The sequence below is a fragment of the Hippopotamus amphibius genome, chromosome 6 (genome assembly GCF_030028045.1).
Source record: "Hippopotamus amphibius kiboko isolate mHipAmp2 chromosome 6, mHipAmp2.hap2, whole genome shotgun sequence".
In the NCBI taxonomy this organism is placed as follows: domain Eukaryota; kingdom Metazoa; phylum Chordata; class Mammalia; order Artiodactyla; family Hippopotamidae; genus Hippopotamus; species Hippopotamus amphibius.
This window is the reverse complement of record NC_080191.1, coordinates 60395621-60417911: the sequence shown is the minus strand read 5'-3', so window position 1 is coordinate 60417911 and position 22291 is coordinate 60395621. Positions and strand designations below refer to the sequence as shown.

The 22291-nt window shown below is 39.9% G+C and overlaps 1 protein-coding gene across 4 annotated transcripts in view; it reads right to left on the bottom strand.

Moving 5' to 3' along the window:
• SNX9 (sorting nexin 9) overlaps positions 1–22291 on the bottom strand; it is a 99061-nt gene that overhangs the window by 25841 nt on the left and 50929 nt on the right. For 3 of the 4 annotated variants that reach the window (XM_057738359.1, XM_057738361.1, XM_057738362.1), the window contains exons 5-7: positions 12741–12906; positions 10645–10795; positions 245–329 (exon numbers count right to left, since the gene is read on the bottom strand). In XM_057738359.1, coding sequence (XP_057594342.1) covers positions 245–329; positions 10645–10795; positions 12741–12906 — 402 coding nt within the window. The remainder of the gene's footprint in view (positions 1–244; positions 330–10644; positions 10796–12740; positions 12907–22291) is intronic. The other variant, XM_057738360.1, reaches the window with a different exon arrangement.

Genomic DNA, 22291 nt, shown 5'->3' with positions numbered 1-22291 from the left:
TTGTTTGTGCAATTACTAATAGTTTGAAAGGTAAACATAAAGAATATCTAAACAATAAAATAATGGGCATTAATTTATGCTAATTATTTTAGTACTCTTAAAATACTAACACACACTGTCAGTTACTTACTTGGAGCATTAAATGTGTTTAAAAATACTTCCCAAATGACTAATAACCCTCTTAGCTTTAAGGTATTATAAAAGAACTTCATTAGAAACAAAGCAAAAAAAAGAAAAAACTTACAATGATAGGAATTTTCTCTTTGGGTTTTGCTAGTTGCTTGGCTAACAAATACTGTTCCATTCCAGGTTTTGCAAATCCAGGAAACCTAATCATGAGGATAAATGCTTGTGAGTCTTATGCTTTTCTTCATAAGAATTCTACAGCTCTCGTCCACATTTCATCTATACAACAGTTTGAACTTATTCTGTCTTTCAGAGGTACTAGAACTAGGAAACTATGGTAAATGAAACCTAGAAACCTAATATAATCAGATTGTTCCGTGGCCAATTAGTAATTTAATTAAGCTTTATCTGGTAAGAGGACAGTCTGACTCCAGAAGGTGTGATATTTATGGTTCCCTATTGGCTTGATCTGAGACACACCATCACCACATGAAGAGTGAAGGGCAGACTCGAAAAAAATGTCCCCCAGCTCAATTTGAGTTGACCACATGGGGCAAACGCTGATCTTTTTACACCCAAATTTAAAGCTGCCTTTCAACATTCTCCTTCGGGAGGCCACAATTATCCCAAAGAAACCACCACTGTTCATAAGTACTTGTGCCATCTTCTTTGGGAACTGCCTCCAGAACCAGTTTATGAGACACATACACAAAAGCCAGTCTCCTTAATAAAGAGATCCCAAACATAATAAACTTGGCTATTTCCAGAAATCAAATCTACATCCAAAGCAAGGTTCTAATATTGAAGAAAAGCTGGAATAAATGTATAGCCATTCAAAGTGCTACTTCTAAAGAGGATGAGATTAATTTTTTAGAATTTTTTTAATAAACGGGGAAAAAAAATCCTCAAGAAAGCAAAATACCTAAAATAGGAAAAGAAATCTTATTTCTACAAATCCCAGCTGCATTATTTCTGATTTCATTCCTATACCAAGTTAAAGGCCAATGGGGATGTTCTCAGGGGCCCATACCTTTTCCTTCATTCTGGACTCACCTCCCTTCATTCTCTTTCTACTGGACCTGCTTTAAAACACATCTCATACAACAAAGTAAAACAGGCATCTAGGAGCTTGACGGCCTTGGATTTGAATTTCAAGTCCAACACTTAATAGCTATGTCACTTTTAGAGTGTGTCTCCTGATGTGAAGAATGGGACCAATACAAACTACTTTTTAAGGTAAGGGAATTAAATGAAAAGATTTAAATAAAAAGTTATTTATATAAATCTAAGACCCTAGTATGCACTCAGAAATTAAAATGATTTCTGATGACACCATCATTTCTTTGGAAGTAGTCCCTACAGCCTCAGGTGGAGCCTTCTCTGTCTGCTTCAACATTCTGAGCATACGTTTGCTCTTGAACTTATTGCGCTGGAATCAGGGTTTGGATAAAGATGGTGGAGTACAAGGACGCGCTCTTACCCTCTCCTGCAAGAGCACTGGAATCACAACTAACTGCTGAACAGTCATCGAAAGGAAGACACTGGAACTCACCAAAAAAGACACTGCACATCCAGAGACAAAGGAGAAGCCACAATGAGATGGCAGGAGTCACACAATCATGATAAAATCAAATTCCATAACCACTGGGTGGGTGACTCACAAACTAGAGAACAATTATACCACAGAAGTCCACCCACTGGAGTGAGGGTTCTGAGCCCCAGGTCAGGCTTCCCAACCTGGGGTTTCAGCAACAGGAGGAGGAACCCCCAGAGAATCAGACTTTGAAAGCCAGCAGGATTTGACTGCAGGACTTCCACAGAATTGGGGGAAACAGAGACTCCACTCTTGGAGGGCACACAAAAAGTAGTGTGTGCACCAGGACCCAGGGGAAGGAGCAGTGACCCCATAGGAGATTGAATCAGACCTACCTGCTGGTGTTGGAGGGTTGTGTGCAGAGGCTGGGGGCAGCTGTGGCTCACTGTGGGGACTGGGACACTGGCAGGCGAGGGTTATGGGAAGTGCTTATTGGTGTGAGCCCTCCCAGAGTCGCCATTAGCCCCACCAAAGAGCCTGTAATCTCCAGTGCTGGGTCACCTCAGGCCAAACAACCAACAGGGTGGGAACTCAGCCCTACTCATCAGCAGACAAGCTGATTAAAAGTTTTACTGAGCTATGCCCACCAGAGCAACACCCAGCCCTTACCTACTACCAGTCCCTCCTACCAGGAAGCCTGCACAAGCCTCTTAGATAGCCTCATCCACCAGAGGGCAGATGGCAGCATCAAGAAGGACTACAACCCTGCAGCCTGCACCTGCAAATGAAAACCACAGCCACAGAAAGACAGAGAAAATTAAAAGACAAAGGATTTTGTACCAGATGAAGGATCAAGATAAAACCCCAGAAAAAGAACTAAATGGAGATAGGCAACCTTCCAGAAAAAGAACTCAGAATAAGGGGGGTGATGATGATCCAGGACTTCAAAAAAAGACTGGATGCAAAGATAGAAAAGATGCAAGAAAAGTTTAACAAAGACCTAGAAGAATTAAAGAACAAACAAACATGAATAAGCAATACAATAACTGAAATGAAAAATACACTAGAAGGAACCAATAGCAGAATAACTGAGGCAGAAGAATGGATAAGTGACCTGGAAGACAGAATGGTGATCATCACTGATGCAGAAAAGAATAAAGAAAAAAGACTGAAAAGAAATGAAGACAGCCTAAGAGACCTCTGGGACAATATTAAATGCACCAACATGCACATTATAGGAGTCCCAGAAGGAGAAGAGAGAGAGAAAGGAGCAGAGAAAATACTCAAAGAGATTATAGTTGAAAACTTCCCTAACATGGGAAAGGAAATAGCCACCCAAGTCCAGGAAGCAGAGAGAGTTCCAGGCAGGATAAACCCAAGGAGAAACATGCCAAGACACACAGTAGCCAAATTGACAAAAATTAAAGACAAAGAAAAATTATTAAAAACAACAAGGGAAAAACAACAAAAAATATACAAGGGAACTCCCATAAAGTTAACAGCTGATTTCTCAGCAGAAACTCTGCAAGCCAGAAGGGAGTGGCATGATATATTTCAAGTGATGAAAGGGAAGAACTTACAACCAAGAATACACTACCCAGCAAGGATCTCATTCAGATTCAATGGAGAAATCAAATGCTTTACAGACAAGTAACAGCTAAGGGAATTCAGCACCACCAAACCAGCCTTACAACAAATACTAAAGGATCTTCTCTAAGTGGGAAACACAAGAGAAGAAAAGGACCTAGAAAAACAAACCCAAAACAATTAAGAAAATGGTACTAGGAACATACATATCGATAATTACCTTGAATGTAAATGGACTAAATGCACCAACCGAAAGACGCAGACTGGCTGAATGGATACAAAAACAAGACCCATATATATGCTGTCTATAAGAGATCCACTTCAGATGTAAGGACAATACAGACTGAAAGTAAGGGGATGGAAAAAGATATTCCATGCAAATGGAAATCAAAAGAAAGCTGGAGTAGTGATACTCATATCAGATAAAATAGACTTTAAAATAAAAAAGACTGCAAGAGACAAGAAGGGACACTACATAATGATCAAGGTATCAATCCAAGAAGAGGAGATAACAATTATAAAGATATATGCACCCAACATAGGAGCACCTCAATACATAAGGCAAATGCTAACAACTATGAAAGAGGAAACTGACAGTAACACAATCATAGTGGGGGACTTTAACACCCCACTCACACCAATGGACAGATCATCCACGCAGAAAATTAATAAGGAAACACAAGCTTTAAATGACACAACAGACCAGCTAGATTTGATTGATATTTATAAGACATTCCATCCAAAAACAGCAGATTACACATTCTTCTCAAGTGCACATGGAACATTCTCCAGGACAGATCACATTTTAGGTCACAAATCAAGCCTTGGTAAGTTTAAGAAAACTGACATCATATCAAGCATCTTTCCCAACCACAACGCTATGAGATTAGAAATCAGTTACAGGAAAAAACTGTAAAAAACACAAACACATGGAGACTAAACAATACACTATTAAATTACCAAGAGATCCCTGAAGATATTGAAGAGGAAATCAAAAAATACCTAGAGACAAATGACAATGAAAACACAACGATCCAAAACCTATGGGATGCAGCAAAAGCAGTTCTAAGAGCTAAGTTTATAGCAATACATTCCTACCTCAAGAAAAAAAAATTCCCAAATAAACCATCTAACCTTACACCTAAAGAAACTAAAGAACAAACAAAACCCAAAGTTAGTAGAAGGAAAGAAATCATAAAGATCAAAGCAGAAATAAATCAAATAGAAACAAAGAAAACAATAGCAAAGATCAATAACACTAAAAGCTCGTTCTTTGAGAAGATAAACAAAATTGATAAACCTTTAGCAAGACTCATCAAGAAAAAGGGGGAGAGGACTCAAATCAATAAAATTAGAAATGAAACAGAAGAAGCTAAAATGGACACCGCAGAAATAAAAAGCATGCTAAGAGACTATTACAAGCAACTATATGCCAAAAAAATGGACAACCTGGAAGAAATGGACAAATTCTTAGAAAGGTATAACCTTCCAAGACTGAATCAGGAAGACATAGAAAATATGAACAGACCAATCACAAGTAATGAAATTGAAACTGTGATTAAAAATCTCCCAACAAACGGAAGTCCAGGATCAGATGGCTTCAAAGGTGAATTCTATCAAATATCTAGAGAAGAGCTAACACCCATCCTTCTCAAACTCTTCCAAAAAACTGCAGAGGGAGGAACACTCCCAAACTCAGTCTACGAGGCCACCATCACCCTGATACCAAAACCAGACAAAGATACTACAAAAAAAGAAAATTACAGACCAGTATCACTGATGAATTTAGATGCAAAAATTTTCAACAAAATACTAGCAAACGGAATCCAACAACACATTGAAAAGATTATACACCATGATCAAGTGGGGTTTATCCCAGGGCTGCAAGGATTCTTCAATATACACAAATCAATCAATGTGATACACCATATTAACAAACTGAAGAATAAAAACCATATGATCATCTCAATAGATGCAGAAAAAGCTTTTGACAAAATTCAACACCCATTCATGATAAAAACTCTCCAGAGAGCGGGCATAGAGGGAACCTACCTCAATATAATAAAGGCCATATATGAGAAACCCACAGCAAACATCATTCTCAATGATGAAAAACTGAAAGCATTCCCTCTGAGAACAGGAACAAGACAAGGATGTCCACTCTCACCACTACTATTCAACATAGTTTTGGAAGTCCTTGCCACAGCAATCAGAGAAGAAATGAAACGAATCCAAATTGGAAAAGAAATAAGACTGTCACTGTTTGTAGATGACGTGATACTATATGTAGACAATCCTAAAGATGCCACCAGAAAACTACTTGAGCTAATCAGTGAATTTGGTAAAGTTGCAGGATACAAAATAAACACACAGAAATCTCTTGCGTTGCTATACACTAACAATGAAAGATCAGAAAGACAAATTAAGGAAACAACCCCATTCAGCACTGCAACAAAAAGAAAATACCTAGGAATAAACCTAACTAAGGAGGTAAAAGACCTGTACTCAGAAAACTATAAGACACTAATGAAAGAAATCAAAGATGACACAAACAGATGGAGAGATATACCATGTTCTTGGACTGGAAGAATTAAGGCTGTGAAAATGACTATACTACCCAAAGCAACCTACAGATTCAGTGCAATCCCTATCAAATTACCAATGGCATTTTTTACAGAACTGGAACAAAAAATCCTGAAATTTGTTGGAGACACAAAAGACCCCGAACAGCCAAAGCAATCCTGAGGGAAAAAAACGGAGCTGGAGGAATCAGACTCCCTGACTTCAGACTAACTTCAAAGCTACAATAATCAAGACAATATGGTACTAGCACAAAAACAGAAATATATATCAATGGAACAGGATAGAAAGCCCAGACATAAACTATGGTCAACTAAGCTAGGACAAAGAGGCAAGGATATACAATGGAAAAAAGGCAGCCTCTTCAATAAGTGGTGCTGGGAAAACTGGACAGCTATATGCAAAAGAATGAAATTAGAACACTCCCTAACACCATGCACAAAAATAAACTCAAAATGGATGAAAGACCTAAATGTAAGGCCAGACACTATAAAACTCCTAGAGGAAAACATAAGAAGAACACTTTTCAACATAAATCACAGCAAGATCTTTTTTAATCCACCCCCTAGAGCAATGGAAATAAAAACAAAAATAAATAAGTGGGACCTAATGAAACTTCAAAGCTTTTGCACAGCAAAGGAAACTATAAACAAGATGAAAAGACAACCCTCAGAAGAGAGAAAATATCTGCAAATGAATCGACAAAGGATTAATCTCCAAAACATATAAACAGTTCATGCAGCTCAATATCAAAAAAAGAAACAGCTCAATCAAAAAATGGGCAGAAGACCTAAACAGGCATTTCTCCAAAGAAGACATACGGATGGCCAAGAGGCACATGAAAAGCTGCTCAACATCACTCATTATTACAGAAATGCAAATCAAAACTACAATCAGGTATCATCTCACACTGGTTAGAATGGGCATCATCAGAAAATCTACAAACAGTAAATGCTGGAGAGGGTGGGGAGAAAAAGGAACGCTCTTGCATTGCTGGTGGGAATGTAAATTGATACAGCCACTATGGAAAACAGTATGGAGGTTCCTTGTGAAACTAAAAACAGAACTACCATATGACCCAGCAATCCCACTACTGGCCATATACCCAGAGAACACCATAATTCAATAAGACACATGCACTCCAATGTTCACTGCAGCACTATTTACAATAGCCAGGACATGGAAGCAACCTAAATGTCCATCAACAGATGAATGGATAAAGAAGATGTGGTACATACATACAATGGAATAGTACTCAGCTGTAAAAAGCAATGAAACTGGGACATTTGTAGAGACATGGATGGACCTAGAGACTGTCATACACAGTGAAGTGAATCAGAAAGAGAAAAACAAATATTGTATATTAACACATATATGTGGACTATAGAAAAATGGTACAGATCAACTGGTTTGCAAGGCAGAAACAGAGACACAGATGTAGAGAACAAACATATGGACACCAAGTGGGGAAAGCGGGGAGGGTTGGGGGGGGGAATGAATTGGGAGACTGGGATACCAAATTGTACACTCAAAATATATGCAGTTTAATGTAAAAAATAAAAAAATAAAAAGTTAAAAAAAAAAAAACACACTACAACAAGGTATCACCTCACACCGGTTAGAATAGGTATCACCAGAAAATCTACAAACAATAAATGCTGGAGAGGGTGTGGAGAAAAGGGAACCCTCCTACACTGTTGGTGGGAGTGTAAATTGATATAGCCACTATGGAGAATAGTATGGAGGTTCCTTAAAAAAACTAAAAATAGAATTACCATATGACCCAGAAATCCTACTACTGCGCATATACCCAGAGAAAACAGTAATTTCAAAAAGACACATGCACCCCGATGTTCACTGCAGCATCATTCACAACAGCCAGGCTGTGGAAGCAACCTAAATGTCCATCAACAGATGAGTGGATAAAAAAGATGTGGTACATATACACAATGGAATATTAGCCATAGCAAGGAACGAAATTGGGACATTTGAAGAGACACAGATGGACCCAGAGACTGCCATAAAGACTGAAGTAAGTCAGAAAGAGGAAAACAAATATCGTATATTAACGCCTATAGGCAGAATCTAGAGAAATGGTACAGATCAACCGGTTTACAAGGCAGAAATAGAGACAGAGATGTAGAGAACAGACATACGGACACCAAAGCAGGAAAGTGGAGGGGGCTGGGGTGGGACAAATTGGGAGATTGGAATTGCCATATATACATTACTAATAAGAAAAAAAATATCAAATCGTACACTTTAAATATATGCAGTTTATTGCATGTCAATTAGATCTCAATAAAAGTTATTTAAAAAAAAACTGAAAACAAAACAAAACAAAAAAACTTATCGCTCTGAATTGCCATCATCCATTTGCACATCACTGGAGACTAGCAGTACCTGAGAGAAAGTATTTGTATTTCCAGGACCTAGAGGAATTATGGGAATATACTATAACACTTAATGACTTAACGCACTAACCTGGAACATATTTATTAAAGAATCTACACTTTTGCTAGAAAACGCTAATGGAGAAATTGGGGCATTACACATGGCAACAATTCCTTGACTAGACTGTAAGTTTCTGAGGGCAGAGTGCACATCACACTTCTTTTGGTATCTTAGTGACCACAGCAAAACTCTAGGGCTGACTATGCACTCATTTAATACTTAATGAACCAGAATGCAATTGATTAATTCTTTGAGTATTTTCAGGTATATTCTTGCAATGCTCAATATACTTAAAAATGTTTGATCCCTGTTTCTAGCATAAGGTTTACACTCCATGACTGGAATACAGCTGTCATATAAAATGGATTAACCTCTGAAAAGTGTTAATATTAAAAAAAAATTTACAACTGTTTTAAGTCATTTATACATTAGTCTAGTTAAATAAAAATATGTAGGGTTTAAACGGCTCCTAGCACCAGAGAGAGAGGGACACCTCGGGGACACAGGTGCGTATTAGGACTCCTTTGATTTGGTTCCAACCTAGACTGAAATTTTAGAGCAGGAAGAATTCTTAATGAAAGCCAATCTTTCACTTTATTTTTTTAGTTAATTAATTAATTAATTAATTCACGGTGCTGGGTCTTCGTTGCTGCACACGGGCTTTCTCTAGTTGTGGCCAGTGGGGGCTACTCTTCATTGTGGTGCAAGGGCTCCTCACTGCGGTGGCCTCTCCTGCTTCGGAGCACGGACTCTAGGCGCTCGGGCTTAACAGTTGAGGCTCACGGGCCTAGTTGCTCTGCGGCATGTGGGATCCTCCTGGAGCAGGGATCAAAACCATGTTCCCTGCACTGGCAGGCGGATTCTTAGCCACTGCGCCACCAGGGAGGCCCCCAATCCTTCACTTTAGAGATGAGGAAACTGAGCTTGAAACAGGTCATCCAACTTCCCCACGATCACACGGCCAGTTAGAAGGCAAGCGTGGAGCAGCGGAAACCATGGGTAAGTGGAGTCAGAGGCCTGGCACGAGCCAGAACGTCACATACCAGCTACCAATACTCAAAAACTTGGCTGGTCATTTGTCTCACAGGCTCTGCTTATTCATTTTCAAGATGGGGCTGAGGGATACCCTGTATTAAAATGGGTTTTAAATATACTTCCTATTTAGGTTTAAAGAACAACTGAGGATAAGGTATGTCACTACAGATAATACTGAGAACTTCAAACCTCACTCTGAGAAACAGAATACAGTCAATAACGACTGACTGGATTATCCATGCCACTGAGCATGAAAATACACAATGGGAGAAACTGGACAGAGAGGCAGGAAAAGTGTGAGCTAAAAGGTAATTCATTTAATTACCAGAAGCTAATTAAATACACTAAGGAGAACTGGTAGGGCTCATTAAACTTATACACATGTACATCGAGACCTAGAAATTTGGTATCTAGATATATATCAAACATGTTTACAATTATTTACAGACACAGATTAACATTCCTTGATACCTGCTTGGAACCATGAACCTGGAACACTGAGAAAAAGTATTAGTAATTTTAGAAAAACGATTTTAAAGATAACTGCTGTAAGAGTACTTAAAGATAAATCACAAACTGTACATCCTTCAAGCTACACTGGTATAAACTACAGACTCATCCAGAACTCTCTACCAGGGAATTCCACAGAGATGTGTCCATATTTATCCTTTCCCACATGCTTTCCTGCTAAGCAGTGTTTCTACAAGTCCTGTTCAAAACATTTTTTTAAAAAAATATAAGAATAATCTAAGTGAAAACAAAGTCTTAAATACATTAAGCATAGTGGTTAAGAGTGTGCTCAGGAGGCTTGAGGGACTGGATTGGAATCTTGACTGGATCACTGACCACCTGTGTGAACTTGGGCAGTTACTTAACCTCTCTGGGCTTCAGTTTTTCCCAGAGTAAAATAGAGATTACATATACCACAAAGGGATATGAGGGTCGCATGAGAGAATAACACAAACTGCTTTGCACAAAGCCTGGCACGTGGTAAAAGATCAATAAACAGTAAAACGTTTAAAAGAAACTTATCATTAACATTATTGTTTTTAGCTTTCCTATGACATCAGCGATGAAATATTAATATGTCATATGAGCTAATAAAGGTAAATACAGTATTTGGCAGATCATTAAATGGAACATATATTTTACTCTAAAACGAAAAAAAAAAAAAATTTTTTTTTAAATAAGCTTCCAAGCCAAGAGCCAAATAAAAATGAAATATGATCAAATGACATGGAAAATTTTGCAGATCACTGAAACGAGAAAAAGCCTCTTTGTATCTGTTTCTACGGAGAGTTCCCGTTCCCCCAGCTCCTTACACCTACTTGTTAAGCGGCAGCTTCATGGAAGAGGAGCCCGCACGGCTGTTTGCTCGCTGGGCACCTCCTGCTTCTGCCGACTCTGAATCCTTGAAGTAGGGAGAAGACGACTTGGGCTCATCCCAGTCTTCATCCCAGTCGTCGTCATCGCCAGCTGCTGGAGGTGGGCACAGAAGATCCGTCCGAAAAGAAAGACAGAAGAAAGACGGGATGGCTGATCTTCTGATAACAACTAATGGCTGGGTTAACAAATTTTTTAAAAAAGGGGAGAAAAAGGGCGGGGGGAGGGTGTGGGGTGATGATTGTAATAAAAGAGTATAGGCTCTGCAGTCAGACAGTTTTGAAGCTTGAAGATTCTGCCTTTTAGCACAAAAGACAAGTTAGAAACAAAGAGGGTTGTCAGTCCAAGTAATTTCAGATAAATGCCAACTATAAGAATGTTCTGTGGTATATAGGGGAGGCCTTCTAGAGGCCTATACACTGATAAATCTAGCTTTATAAACTTGCAAATAAGCAGATCAAATACCCTTTAAGCCAAGAGACTGGCAGGGGGACAAAAGGGTGGGATCTTTGAAAAGGAATTGTTTAACACTAGTAATAACAAAGGTGAGAGAAGGACGAGGGGGTGGAGGGGAAAGAGAAAGAAACGGGAGACAAGCAGTAAATTAATCAGCGTCAGGAAGCTACTATTCTAGCAATAATCTCTGGGTCAGGTGGGGTGCCGCCAGCCTCCCCCTCTCCCTCCTTGCCTCTTCCACTGTTCTGTGCCTCTGTCTCCCACCTCTGAGGGCCTGAGGTGTCCCTTTAGCATTAGGCAGGAAACTGCCCTGGGATCTACGCCCTAAGAGTTCCACCACGAGAAGCCCAGAGACAAGTGCCAAAATGAAAAAGAAGAGAATAGAAAGTATTAGAAGGATCTGGGCCAAGATTCCTGGAGCCACGCCAAGTGACTACAGAAGCAGATGTCTGCAGTCTAGTCTCGATGTTTCTACCCAGCCCATGATCCCAGGTCCTGCCAGCAGCGCAGCTCCTGTCCACGAGTGGCAGATGGAAACAGCACCTGTGCCCTTTATGGCTCCTGCATGCAAGTCTCCTGCCGTTTAGCACATTCAGTTCTTGGCACAACGTGCTCATACAGGGACCATTAAAAAATAATGGGCGGATCTCAATTTCAGAACAGACATAAATAGCCTTTCTTAATTCCTGAATTGTTTCTCCTTTTAGAAATTTCTCTTTTGCCTCATTATTTCCATTAAGAACCTGGGAGTCAAACAGGTAGTTAAGGAAAAGATAGAACAGCTAAGTCAGAGGTCATAAACCAGCAGGTGACAAACCATATTCAATCCGTGTGCACATTTTTTTGGCCCAAATGTGTGTTAGTAGCTAAGATTTTAAAGTGGGAAGGTAAGATAAAAATCGAGATTCCCGGGACTTCCCTGGTGGCACAGTGGTTAAGAATCCGCCTGCCAATGCAGGGGACACGGGTTCAATCCCTGCTCCAGGAAGATCCCCCACATGCTGAGGAGCAACTAAGCCCGTGAGGCACAACTATTGAGCCCATGTGCCGCAACTACTGAAACCCACGCACCTAAAGCCCGTGCTCTACAACAAGAGAAGCCACCGCAATAAGGAGCCCTCGCACCACAATGAAGAGTAGCCCCCGCCTGCCGCAACTAGAGAAAGCCTCTGTGCAGCAACGAAGACCCAACACAGGCCAATAAATAAATAAATAAATTTATTTTAAAAAAAAAAATTGAGATTCCCAGTCTCTCTGGAACTGTGGCGGTCCAGGACACTAACTCAGTTCTCTCAAAGGCACTGACCAGCCGGCTAAAGCAGGGCAGCCCCCCTCCACCTTCCATGGCCCCACAGGGTCACTCTGTTGTTTGGCTTTATGAACCCAGCCCCTGAAAGCGTTTGCATTTGAGACTCCTTGACAGATAACTGAGAGTGAACTAAAGATCATAATTAAAAACTACCTACACTCGGATCCAGAAAAATAAGTTTGCTATTAGTGAATAAGAGCACCTTTGATTAAATCTGTTTTAACTCTGATGCCCTTTAAGGGCAGGCTCCATCACCAGCAGAGCCCTCTTCCTCACCTGGTCCTTGGTAGGCCTGAGGATGACCAAAGGCAGTGTCCCAGTTGTTGGAAGTGTTTCTTTGGGCTGCAGTCCCCTCGGGCTTGGCTCCCCAGCCATCTGAGCTTTCCCAGTTTCCAGATTTGGAAGCATTCCAGGCTGACCAGGGGTCATTGCCACTGCTGACCTGTTGTTAGGGGTAAAAAAAAAGGAGAGAAGATTTGTGACTTCTAGAAAACATCACTCAATTCAGTAGGAATCACATAATAATTGAATAGGGGTGCTGAAAAAATTGACAGAAATTTAAAACAATTTAAAATTTAAATAATAAAATTTCAGAAACGTAGGAAAGCACAAAAAGCAGCATCAACTGAATTTTATTGTTAACAATTTGCCATATTTGCTTAGGAACTTCACAACCAATAACAAAGAAACTCCCCTTCTTTTTCCTCCCCTCAAGTAACTACTTTCCTGAACCTGTTCTCATTCCCGTGCATGTTCTTATACTTCCACGTGTGTGTAATGGAATATGTAACATATTCATAAATAACAACTGTTTTATATTTTAAAAACTGACCTGAACAGCACTGTACTGTATGTATCTCTTTGCAAGCTGTCTTTTTCTTTCATTTAACATCATTTCTGAGATTATATTTGCTGATATGTTTTATTCACTTTAACTGCTTGATAATAATCAGTTGTATTTTTAACTGTTTTAATTTTTATTTGAAAAGGTAGTATGTTCCCAGTAAAAAAGAATTCAAATAGTATAAAACAATATGAAATTTAGAAATATTCCTACCACCTTAAAATGCCAGTCATTCTCTCAGATCTAACAACTAATGAATTCCTTATATATACTTACTCAAACATGCCATGCAGAGAGATCCTTTTTGCTTTTAAATGTATTATAAGTGAGCCCAAATTATACTTTCTGCTCTGCACATTTGTTTTTCCACTTACTAGCCTAAAACATTCTCCTAGGTACATCAGCACATGGATGGCATCATTCTTGTACATGACTCCGTGGAACTCCACTGTTTACTTCCCATCATCTAGACAGCCTGCGCTGATGCTCATCTATCTTGTTTGCAGTACTTCGCTACTGTAAATAATGCTGCAACGCACATCCTTGTACATCTCTCTTCACGTGTCCAATAGACCTATGTGAAATTCCCAGAAGAAAAATTGCTGGCCTAATGAAAGTGTGCACTTAGAACTGACAGATTTTTGTCAACTGTTTTCTGAAGAGATTGTACAGTCACATTCTTACACTCCTACTACATGCCAAGGGGTGGTGTCTTGCATAAAACGGGGCTACCATACTCCAGAACTATTTTTTAAATGTTTTCTCCCATTATTCCTTTCATAATTTTATAGTTTACTTATTATTATAAATAAAATTTTGGAATGGGCAATACATGGCACCCAATTTCAAGGAGCACTGCAGTAAGAGTACCTATAACCCACCTCTCACCCCAGCTCACCCAGCCCTGAGGCAACCAGTTTTTCTGTTTCCTTACTTTTTAAATTGTAAATCTTCAACCTGTATGGAATTTACTTCAGTATATAATACAGGAATCCAGCTTAATTTTTTCCTGTATGCAGTCTGTTGCCCTAATACCATTTAATGAATAATCCATTTTCCTCCACTGATTTGAAATTCACCTTTATCATATACTGGACTTGGGCCTATTTCTGGACTCCACCCTATCCTAGTAATCTAGTTATACTAGTACCGAGCTACTTTGGAGTCCACTAGATAGAATACCTAGAATACCGCTAGTACTTTACCATAACATCTTTTATCTGTTTATTTTTACACATGAACTTTAGCATTAGCTTCGTGTTTTAAAACTAAAACAATCTTTAGTTTTAGCATTAGCATGTCAAGTTTAAAAAACGTGATTTTCATTTGAATCACCTTAAATTTACAGATAAATTCAGGGAAAACAAAGAGTGCCTTAAAAAAAAATTTCTCAATACTGAATCTATTTATTCAAGAATATGGAGTAGCAAATTTTCCCTTTTTACTCAAGTCTTCCTTCTCACATAAAAAATTTGGTGTTAGTGAGAGAGAGAGAGAGAGATTTGAAAGAAAATTACCCAAACGACCTCAGATGCCTCTCTAATGCTACCATGGTTGGTCTTTTTTCTGTCACTCTTCATCAACTGACATGGGGGGTGGATAACTGCCTGCCACCTACCAGAAGCATCAAAAACAGAGTATATGTTTTACAAAAGAAGTATGATTTCATTCTAACATCTCTTATACCTTCAAAAAAAACTGAAGTTACTAGTGATTTTGCTTGAAATCAAATACTAACAGCAGAAAGACATTTCATCCTTATGAACGTGAATTTCTTGACCATACGGCTGACAAGGAGTTAACCTCAAGCCACTCTAGTGGAGACCGGAAATGAAGGCTGACCTACTAAGAGCCTGCCAATCACACTTCATTTAAGAGAATCCCTTCCTTCCATGGTTTTCTTTAAGTGGGGGTGTTTTATTCAGCAATATATACTCTGTGCTCTCCAAACTAAACTATGAGATTGTGTTTTTAGAATTATAAACTTCAAAAGGCACAAAAATTGCAGAGAGTAAGATGACAATAAGTACAGGTATTGTCTAGCTTTTCTATCAACTACTGAGGAAAAGGAACAGAAGGGTTATAAACTAGAACAACAGGAAGAGTGAAAGTTCAGCACTGCCATGACAGTAAGATTGTGTTAGCGAACTGTCAAAGAAGGTTTTCATCAACATCAAGGAAGAAATGGGATGTGAAATTCAAAGCAAGTATCCTTAAAAAATTAAAACTTCTTAGGACAGAAACACATAACATGCCGGTTCTTTTAAAAACTATTTTGTTTATAAACTGTTTATAATCATTGCTATATTATTTGGTTATGTGTATGATCTTAGCTCCCTTACCTAGCTTATGAAATCCTTGTTGGCAAATTTAATAACTGTTTGCTTCTCTCTGTTTTTTTTTCCTAGAACATTCCTTCTATCTTGTTTCAACCTGACTCCTGCTGCTAAATCTTTCAAAACCTGATCAACTGGAAATCTCTCCAGCTTCCATCATTGACTTTTTTACTCACTCTCTCTCAGGTGACCTCCAGGGTCCCTCCTCTATTATCAGTACGTAACAACCAGCTCACAAAGCCTGTCATGGTCTGCTTCTCTCTGAACCCACCCTTCCTGTACTTTGGCCTCTGGCTCCTTTGCTTTCAACTCCTAATAACCTTTCTGTCTCTTAACTGCAGGCATCTGGTCACACAACAGTCCATGCCTCTTCTCTACTTTCTTCCAGCTTTCCTTTAATGTCTTCATCCTCTTCTCCCTCCTCTTCAGGGTACCAAACCCCTGCCAACTCTATCAACCACATTAATTAAAAACCATTCATTAGACCTCACTGACCACAGAATAGATTCCAAGCTCCTTAGTCCATCGATCAAGATCCTAACTTTTCCTTCCATGACATTCCCTGTCTTTACTACTTGCCACTAACCCTCACTCTGTGCTTCAATCTGCAGTTTCCCAGACTTTCCTATATTCTTGCCATCGCTCACACTCCTGCTCTCCATCTGCATGCAAAGCCTTCTTCCTCACCTTCCTAAGTTCTGGTCCAGTCCCACCCCACTGAGGGAGCTGGCCTCTGGAGCCTGCCGGGACGTTCAGTCACATCCTTCCACTTTCTCCCAAGTTAGTCTTCTGTTCGAGTTACTGGCACATCAGTTGGTCATTCCCACTAGCAAGTCATGGGCAAACATTTCCCCCACAAGATTCTCAAAGTGCCTTACATAAAGTGGCAAAGACTCAAATTTTTAATTTTACTTAAAGTGGTTAACTATGCCCTTCTTACTCATTTGTATGAAGTAGATGGTATTCTTTGTCAGACGCCTAACCTTATCATTATTTCACAAAGAGGGAAATCAGATTTTCCCTATGTATAATGACTTGAGTCTCTTCTAGGAAAACAACCGCTGTGGACGACCAAAAAATAAGTGATTTTCAGCATTACCATACTCTTAAAATAACAATGCCTCCCAGTTATAAAAGCGTATCAGCACACTGTAGAAAAGCTGGAAGATACTGACAGGTACAGATGGACAGAGGGATGGACATATGTGTGATAAAGCAAGTAACGGTAAAATGTTAATGGTAAAATCTAGAAGGTAGGTATATAATTATTCACTATGAAGTTCACTTAATTTTCCTATGCTTGAAGTTCTAGCAAATGTTGGAAAATCCAACAAACAAAACTTGCACATACAAATATTCTGCTATCTGAACTCCATGAGGATGCCTGCAAGGGACCAGAGAAGGTCTGTGCCCATCAGGGTCACCAGTGATTTCTTGTTGCCTATGAACATGGGGCCTGCACAGAGTAAGTGTTTAGTAAATTACTTGTTAAATTAAAACACTCACAAAGCATTCGTCTGGATCTCTACTGTGAATGCATTTTAACCTGCCTTGCACTGAAACTGGCTGATTATGTCCGACGCGCCCCCTAACTCCCACTCCAACGAAATTGAATGCTCCCTAAGAACAGGAGCAATGTAGTCAGTACACTTGCTGATTAAGTACTCTAAATTAAAGCGCTATCCTAACCTCATAAGACAAAAAAAGAAAGACATTCACACTGTCTTTACATCATGAGACAATCTAAATGTATCTGCTAAGAGGAGACTGCAGAGCAGAAAGATAGAGAATGGAGTCAGAGTGGCCACAGGGGCGGGTGGGCAGTGACGGGTGTTGTTGAGATAATTGTAGGAAAGCTGTGCATCTTACAAATGCATAATATGGGGTAAAGGGGGCAAGGATAAGAACACTGGTCCACTAGTTGAATTTTAAAACCCTTTATGAAACAGCAGAAATTTGACTGAAGCAAATTTCTCGTGGGTGCAGTGGTTAAGAACTTAAGCTCTGGAGCTGTCTATCTGGGTTTGAAACCCAGCTTTACCACTTACTAGCTGTATGAACTTGGGCAATGTACTCCATCTCTCTTAGTTTCCACTCTCATAAAATGGGTATAGTAACATTAACTTTCTCACAAGACTTCTGCAGGGATTAAATGGCATGAGGCATATAAAGCACACAACACAATATCTGGCACATAGAACACTTGCAGTAGAGGTTATCTTACTACATGGGGCTCATCTAGAATATAAAGAAAAGAATGAAGACTGGTAATCTTTGAGTGAAATCTCATTAGTTTATGCTTTAGAGGAAAAGATCAGTTATTTTTCCAAATGGTTTCAATGCCAGATCACTTTAACAGACAAACTTTAAATAGGTGATTACAGGCACTTGGGATACTTCCTATTCAATTTTAGCTAAAGATTTGTTTCCTTCAGATACATAAAAGAAAGAGGAAGAGGACAGATCTGTTTTGCCAGCAACTCATAATTCTCAGGGGTCCTGGCACATTTTCTGTGTGCTAAATGCTGAGACCTTGCTTTCTTCACAGCCTAACCCCTACTGCAACAAACTGGGCTACACAACAGTTTGGTTTAATGATCCTTTGGCCTCTGACTTCTTTGCTCTCAATTCCAAAAACCCTTTTTGTCCTTCACCTGCAGACATGTGGTCGTACAGTAATGCATCTGTTCCTCTGCTAAGGTTTCAAACCCTGAGGGACCTCTCCTATCCTTTTCTCCCAGCCCTCCCTCCTCTCTCCTTTCTACTGAGCATAGCCATCATTCTCCCCTTTCCCCACCCTTTACAGTACAAAAGCCATCCAGACTCTGTCAACTTCATGATTAAAAATTCTTCATTAGACCCTGCTGTCCATGGAATAAATCCATCAATGAAGTCTCACTGAAAGATCAGCTATAAGGTCTCCAAGGTAGAAATCCCAATTACCCTTCCAATTCCTAAGTGTCCCACATTCTATGTTGCCATGCCCCCAAGAAGAGCTTCAGTAAAATACTTTACCTGAAATAATCACCTCACTTGGGAAAAAAGGACTACTTCTAGGGGTTTTAAACATTTATTTCCTTCTGTGTTGAAGTTTGAATTTTACCTTATTTATGGGAGAAGAAGGAGAAGGAGAAGATGAGGAAGGTGGTGATTGGCTGAGACTTTCAACACAACCAATCTGAGCCAAAATATCCACCTTAAAACAAAAAAAGGTGCTCAGTAAATGAAGGGGAGAAAAAAAGAGTACACCAAACCTAACAGCAAAGGCACAGCAGGACCATGTTCACCAGAAAATTTCAGCATGCCACTCATGCACAAACATGACATGCAAAAAGCAAAGCCCCTACTGTACAGTAGATGGTTGTCTTCAGGGCATTAGCTTATATTCTCAAGGCTGTTGTTGTCGTAACACAGTATCACTGAAGCACTAAAAATAATTACATGCAGTGCAGAAGGAATGGAACAACCATCACACGAGTCACACAGCCAGTGAAAAAACTCTAGAGGAAAAATACAGCCAAGCTTTGAAACACGTTAGGATGTTGAACCAGTGCTCTGAAAGCCATCAGACATGTGAGATGAGCGAAGCCTCCCGGAGCCACAGAGTCCCCACGGAGCACCCCGCCCACCAAGACTGACTTCGAGCACAGAGTGGCCCACGAGGCCACGAACTCTGAGCCACTGACTGGCTCAGTGTGCAGCGCTGATGTGAGGACAGATAACTGATACACCCCTGTGGTGCTAGGCGATGGCCAAATCAGCATCGCTGTTAGGAGGACAACCTTGGAGCCCAGTTTCCAGGCTCGAATCCCAGCTCCACACTATCTAGTAGGGAAGTCATTACTATTAACATTTATATAGTGTTACGAGAATGCGCTTTTCAGGTACAACTTTCTTGTGAAGAAAGTGGTGGTATTGTTTAAATTGTATAGGTGTAAATAAACTTGGTTCCGGAAATCAACTAATAACACACAAAGAAGACAATCAAGACAGAGTAACTGGGATCCAGTTTATGCTGCCATTTAAAACTAAAAAAAGACAAAATATACGAAGCTGTCTTCAAATCACTGGACATCAGCAATAAAGGACCTGACCACTGCCTAGAGAGACTTTTCAGGCCACAGATCGGGGACAGGGAACCCACACAAAGACCACTGGTCTCTGTGAATTGAGGAGACAGAGCTGCAGGTGCGGGGCAGAGTACTGAGAAGGAGAGAGCTGCACAGAGACCTCCAGAGATGGGGCGGGGCGTCGGGGAGGACGGGGACAGGACCCCAGGTCTTAGGCTGAGTACTGATCAGCATACACATGTGACGAAGCTACCATATGAAAGGGTTAAGTATCAATGCTCAGCAGGGCGGTTCTCACCAGTAGGAATGGAAAACCTCATGATTCACAGGGGTTATAGCAGGCACAGTAGTGAAAAGGCTTTTGTCTCAACAGAGAGGCAAAAATATCCCTAAAGTGAATGTTGCTCTGGTCCTACTCTTAAAAGCTTAAACTGAAACAATTAAAGTGTTTCTAAGTAACCTTTCTTTCTTTCTAAATATGTATTTATTTATATATTTGGCTGTTCACGGTCTTAGTTGAGGCAGGTGGGATCCTTGCTGCAGCATGCGGGATCTAGTTCCCTGACCAGGGATTAAACCCAGGCCCCCTGCATTGGGAGCACGAAGTATTAACCACTGGATCACCAGGGAAGTCCCAGTAACTTTCTCTAAAAAAACAAACAAACAAAAAAAAAACCCCACAAAAAAAACACTAGTCTGCAACTGCCAACCACAAAAATAATAGGTTCTGGTTTTGTTACGTTTTGCTACTCTGGTTCTTATATGACATCCTTGGGCCACCAGGGTGAGTAAGAATCAAACTCTCACTTTCGACAACAGGAATCAACGAAAATGCAGCGAGACCTGGGCACGGGACTGTCTGGATAACAATAGTGAGATCAACTGAATTCACTGGTTTCCCAGTATGCTCTTCTGATTTCAGAGAAAATAAGTTCTGGTTCAACTGGTTTCCCAGTTCTTCAAGACATGGTCTAAGAAGAACAACTTTCACTGCACAGATCATGAGACTAACAACACTGGGAGAGGCTGGGAGCGGATGGAGAGATGGGCAACAGATGCCTTTATTTCTGTGTCCACTTGAACTAGGTCAGACTTCAAGGGTGATCTAGGTCTGGGAATTAATGAAAAAGATAACCTACATTTCATCAAGGTTGCTTGCTGTTTGGCTTTCTACCAAACCAGCAAACGAGTACAAAGAATATATAAAGGTTCAAATGATACTGATGAGTAGGCAGAGCTCCCTCTGCCCGCCTGGTTCCTTACAGAGGATGCCCAAAGTTCAATACATGTCAACACAGATCATTCGGTTTGACAAGTCCATCAGGTAAGAAGGGTCGCTGATCATGGACTCACCAGCTTGCGTATTACCACCTCGGGGGAAGGGCTCTGGAAGCATTCGAAGGCCCGCCTTCGAATTTCCGCACAAGGAAATCCCTGCTGCACCTCAGTCACACACATCTACACCCTGTCACTCACGTTTCCATGGCCACTTACACCGCCACACCCTAATGTATATGCTTGGAAGGAAAGAAGGAAGGAAGGAACTTCCAGAGTAAGACTTTGTTTGGCCAGGGATATACAACAAAAATAAATGGAAAGTTACTGGTTTTGTGAAAGCTGAGGTTATGTTTTTGTTTGTTTTTTGCAACTCATCTGCATGACCAAGGCATAAATGTCTTTATCTGACATTTCTCATTCACATGGTTTAATAACCATGTGCCAGTTGTGTTAGGAAGTGGGACTAGAAAGCAAATAATGTGATTCCTCCACAACCCAGGAACATTCCAATCAGTTTCTGACAGAGGTTTAATTCTCCTTCTCAAAAAGGCCTACAGAAGGTATCAAACTGTCTTACGTAAAAAGTCCAATGATTTCTGCTCAAAATACAGACAGAATTTGTAAAATTTCCTATTTTGTTCTTCATAGAACTTTTGCTAAAAGGACATCATCGAATTCTACAGATGAAACTCTACTGACTTCAAAAAACCACCTACAGAAATATAAAACTTATACATTCTTTTAAAAATAAGGCTAGATCATAGTGACAGATTAAATCCATTTGTAGCCAGTCACATCAGTACTACCAACTGAAAATTAGTCCCCTAAAAGCTTAAATGGCTTAACAGATCCTTTATTAATTCACATTCTGAACCCACAAATTCAACTCCAGGTATTTATTTTTTAAATAGAGAAAATTAAAAGAATAAGATTTGCCTTAAGAAATGGAAAATACCTGTACTAGCTTAGAGAATTTACTTATTTTTTTAGCACAAAGTTTTAAAATATGTAGATTTATGTGCCGAACAGGATGATGCTCTAAGGAGCGGAAGACAATTTGATAGATCTGTCTAATAAAAGTCCATGTGAAATGGGCTTTGATAGACATTCCTGTGATGATGGGTTGGGCATATAACAATGGTGACTAGCCCTTCACTAGGGCAGTTATAAGGTAAAAAACAAAACAAACCCTTTGCTTTTGTCATTTGTCTCCTGTTAGATAAAACCAAACAACAACAACAAAACATCCTAAACATTAATAAATTTCACCAGTGTGTATTTTTGAATGGGTCCCAGATG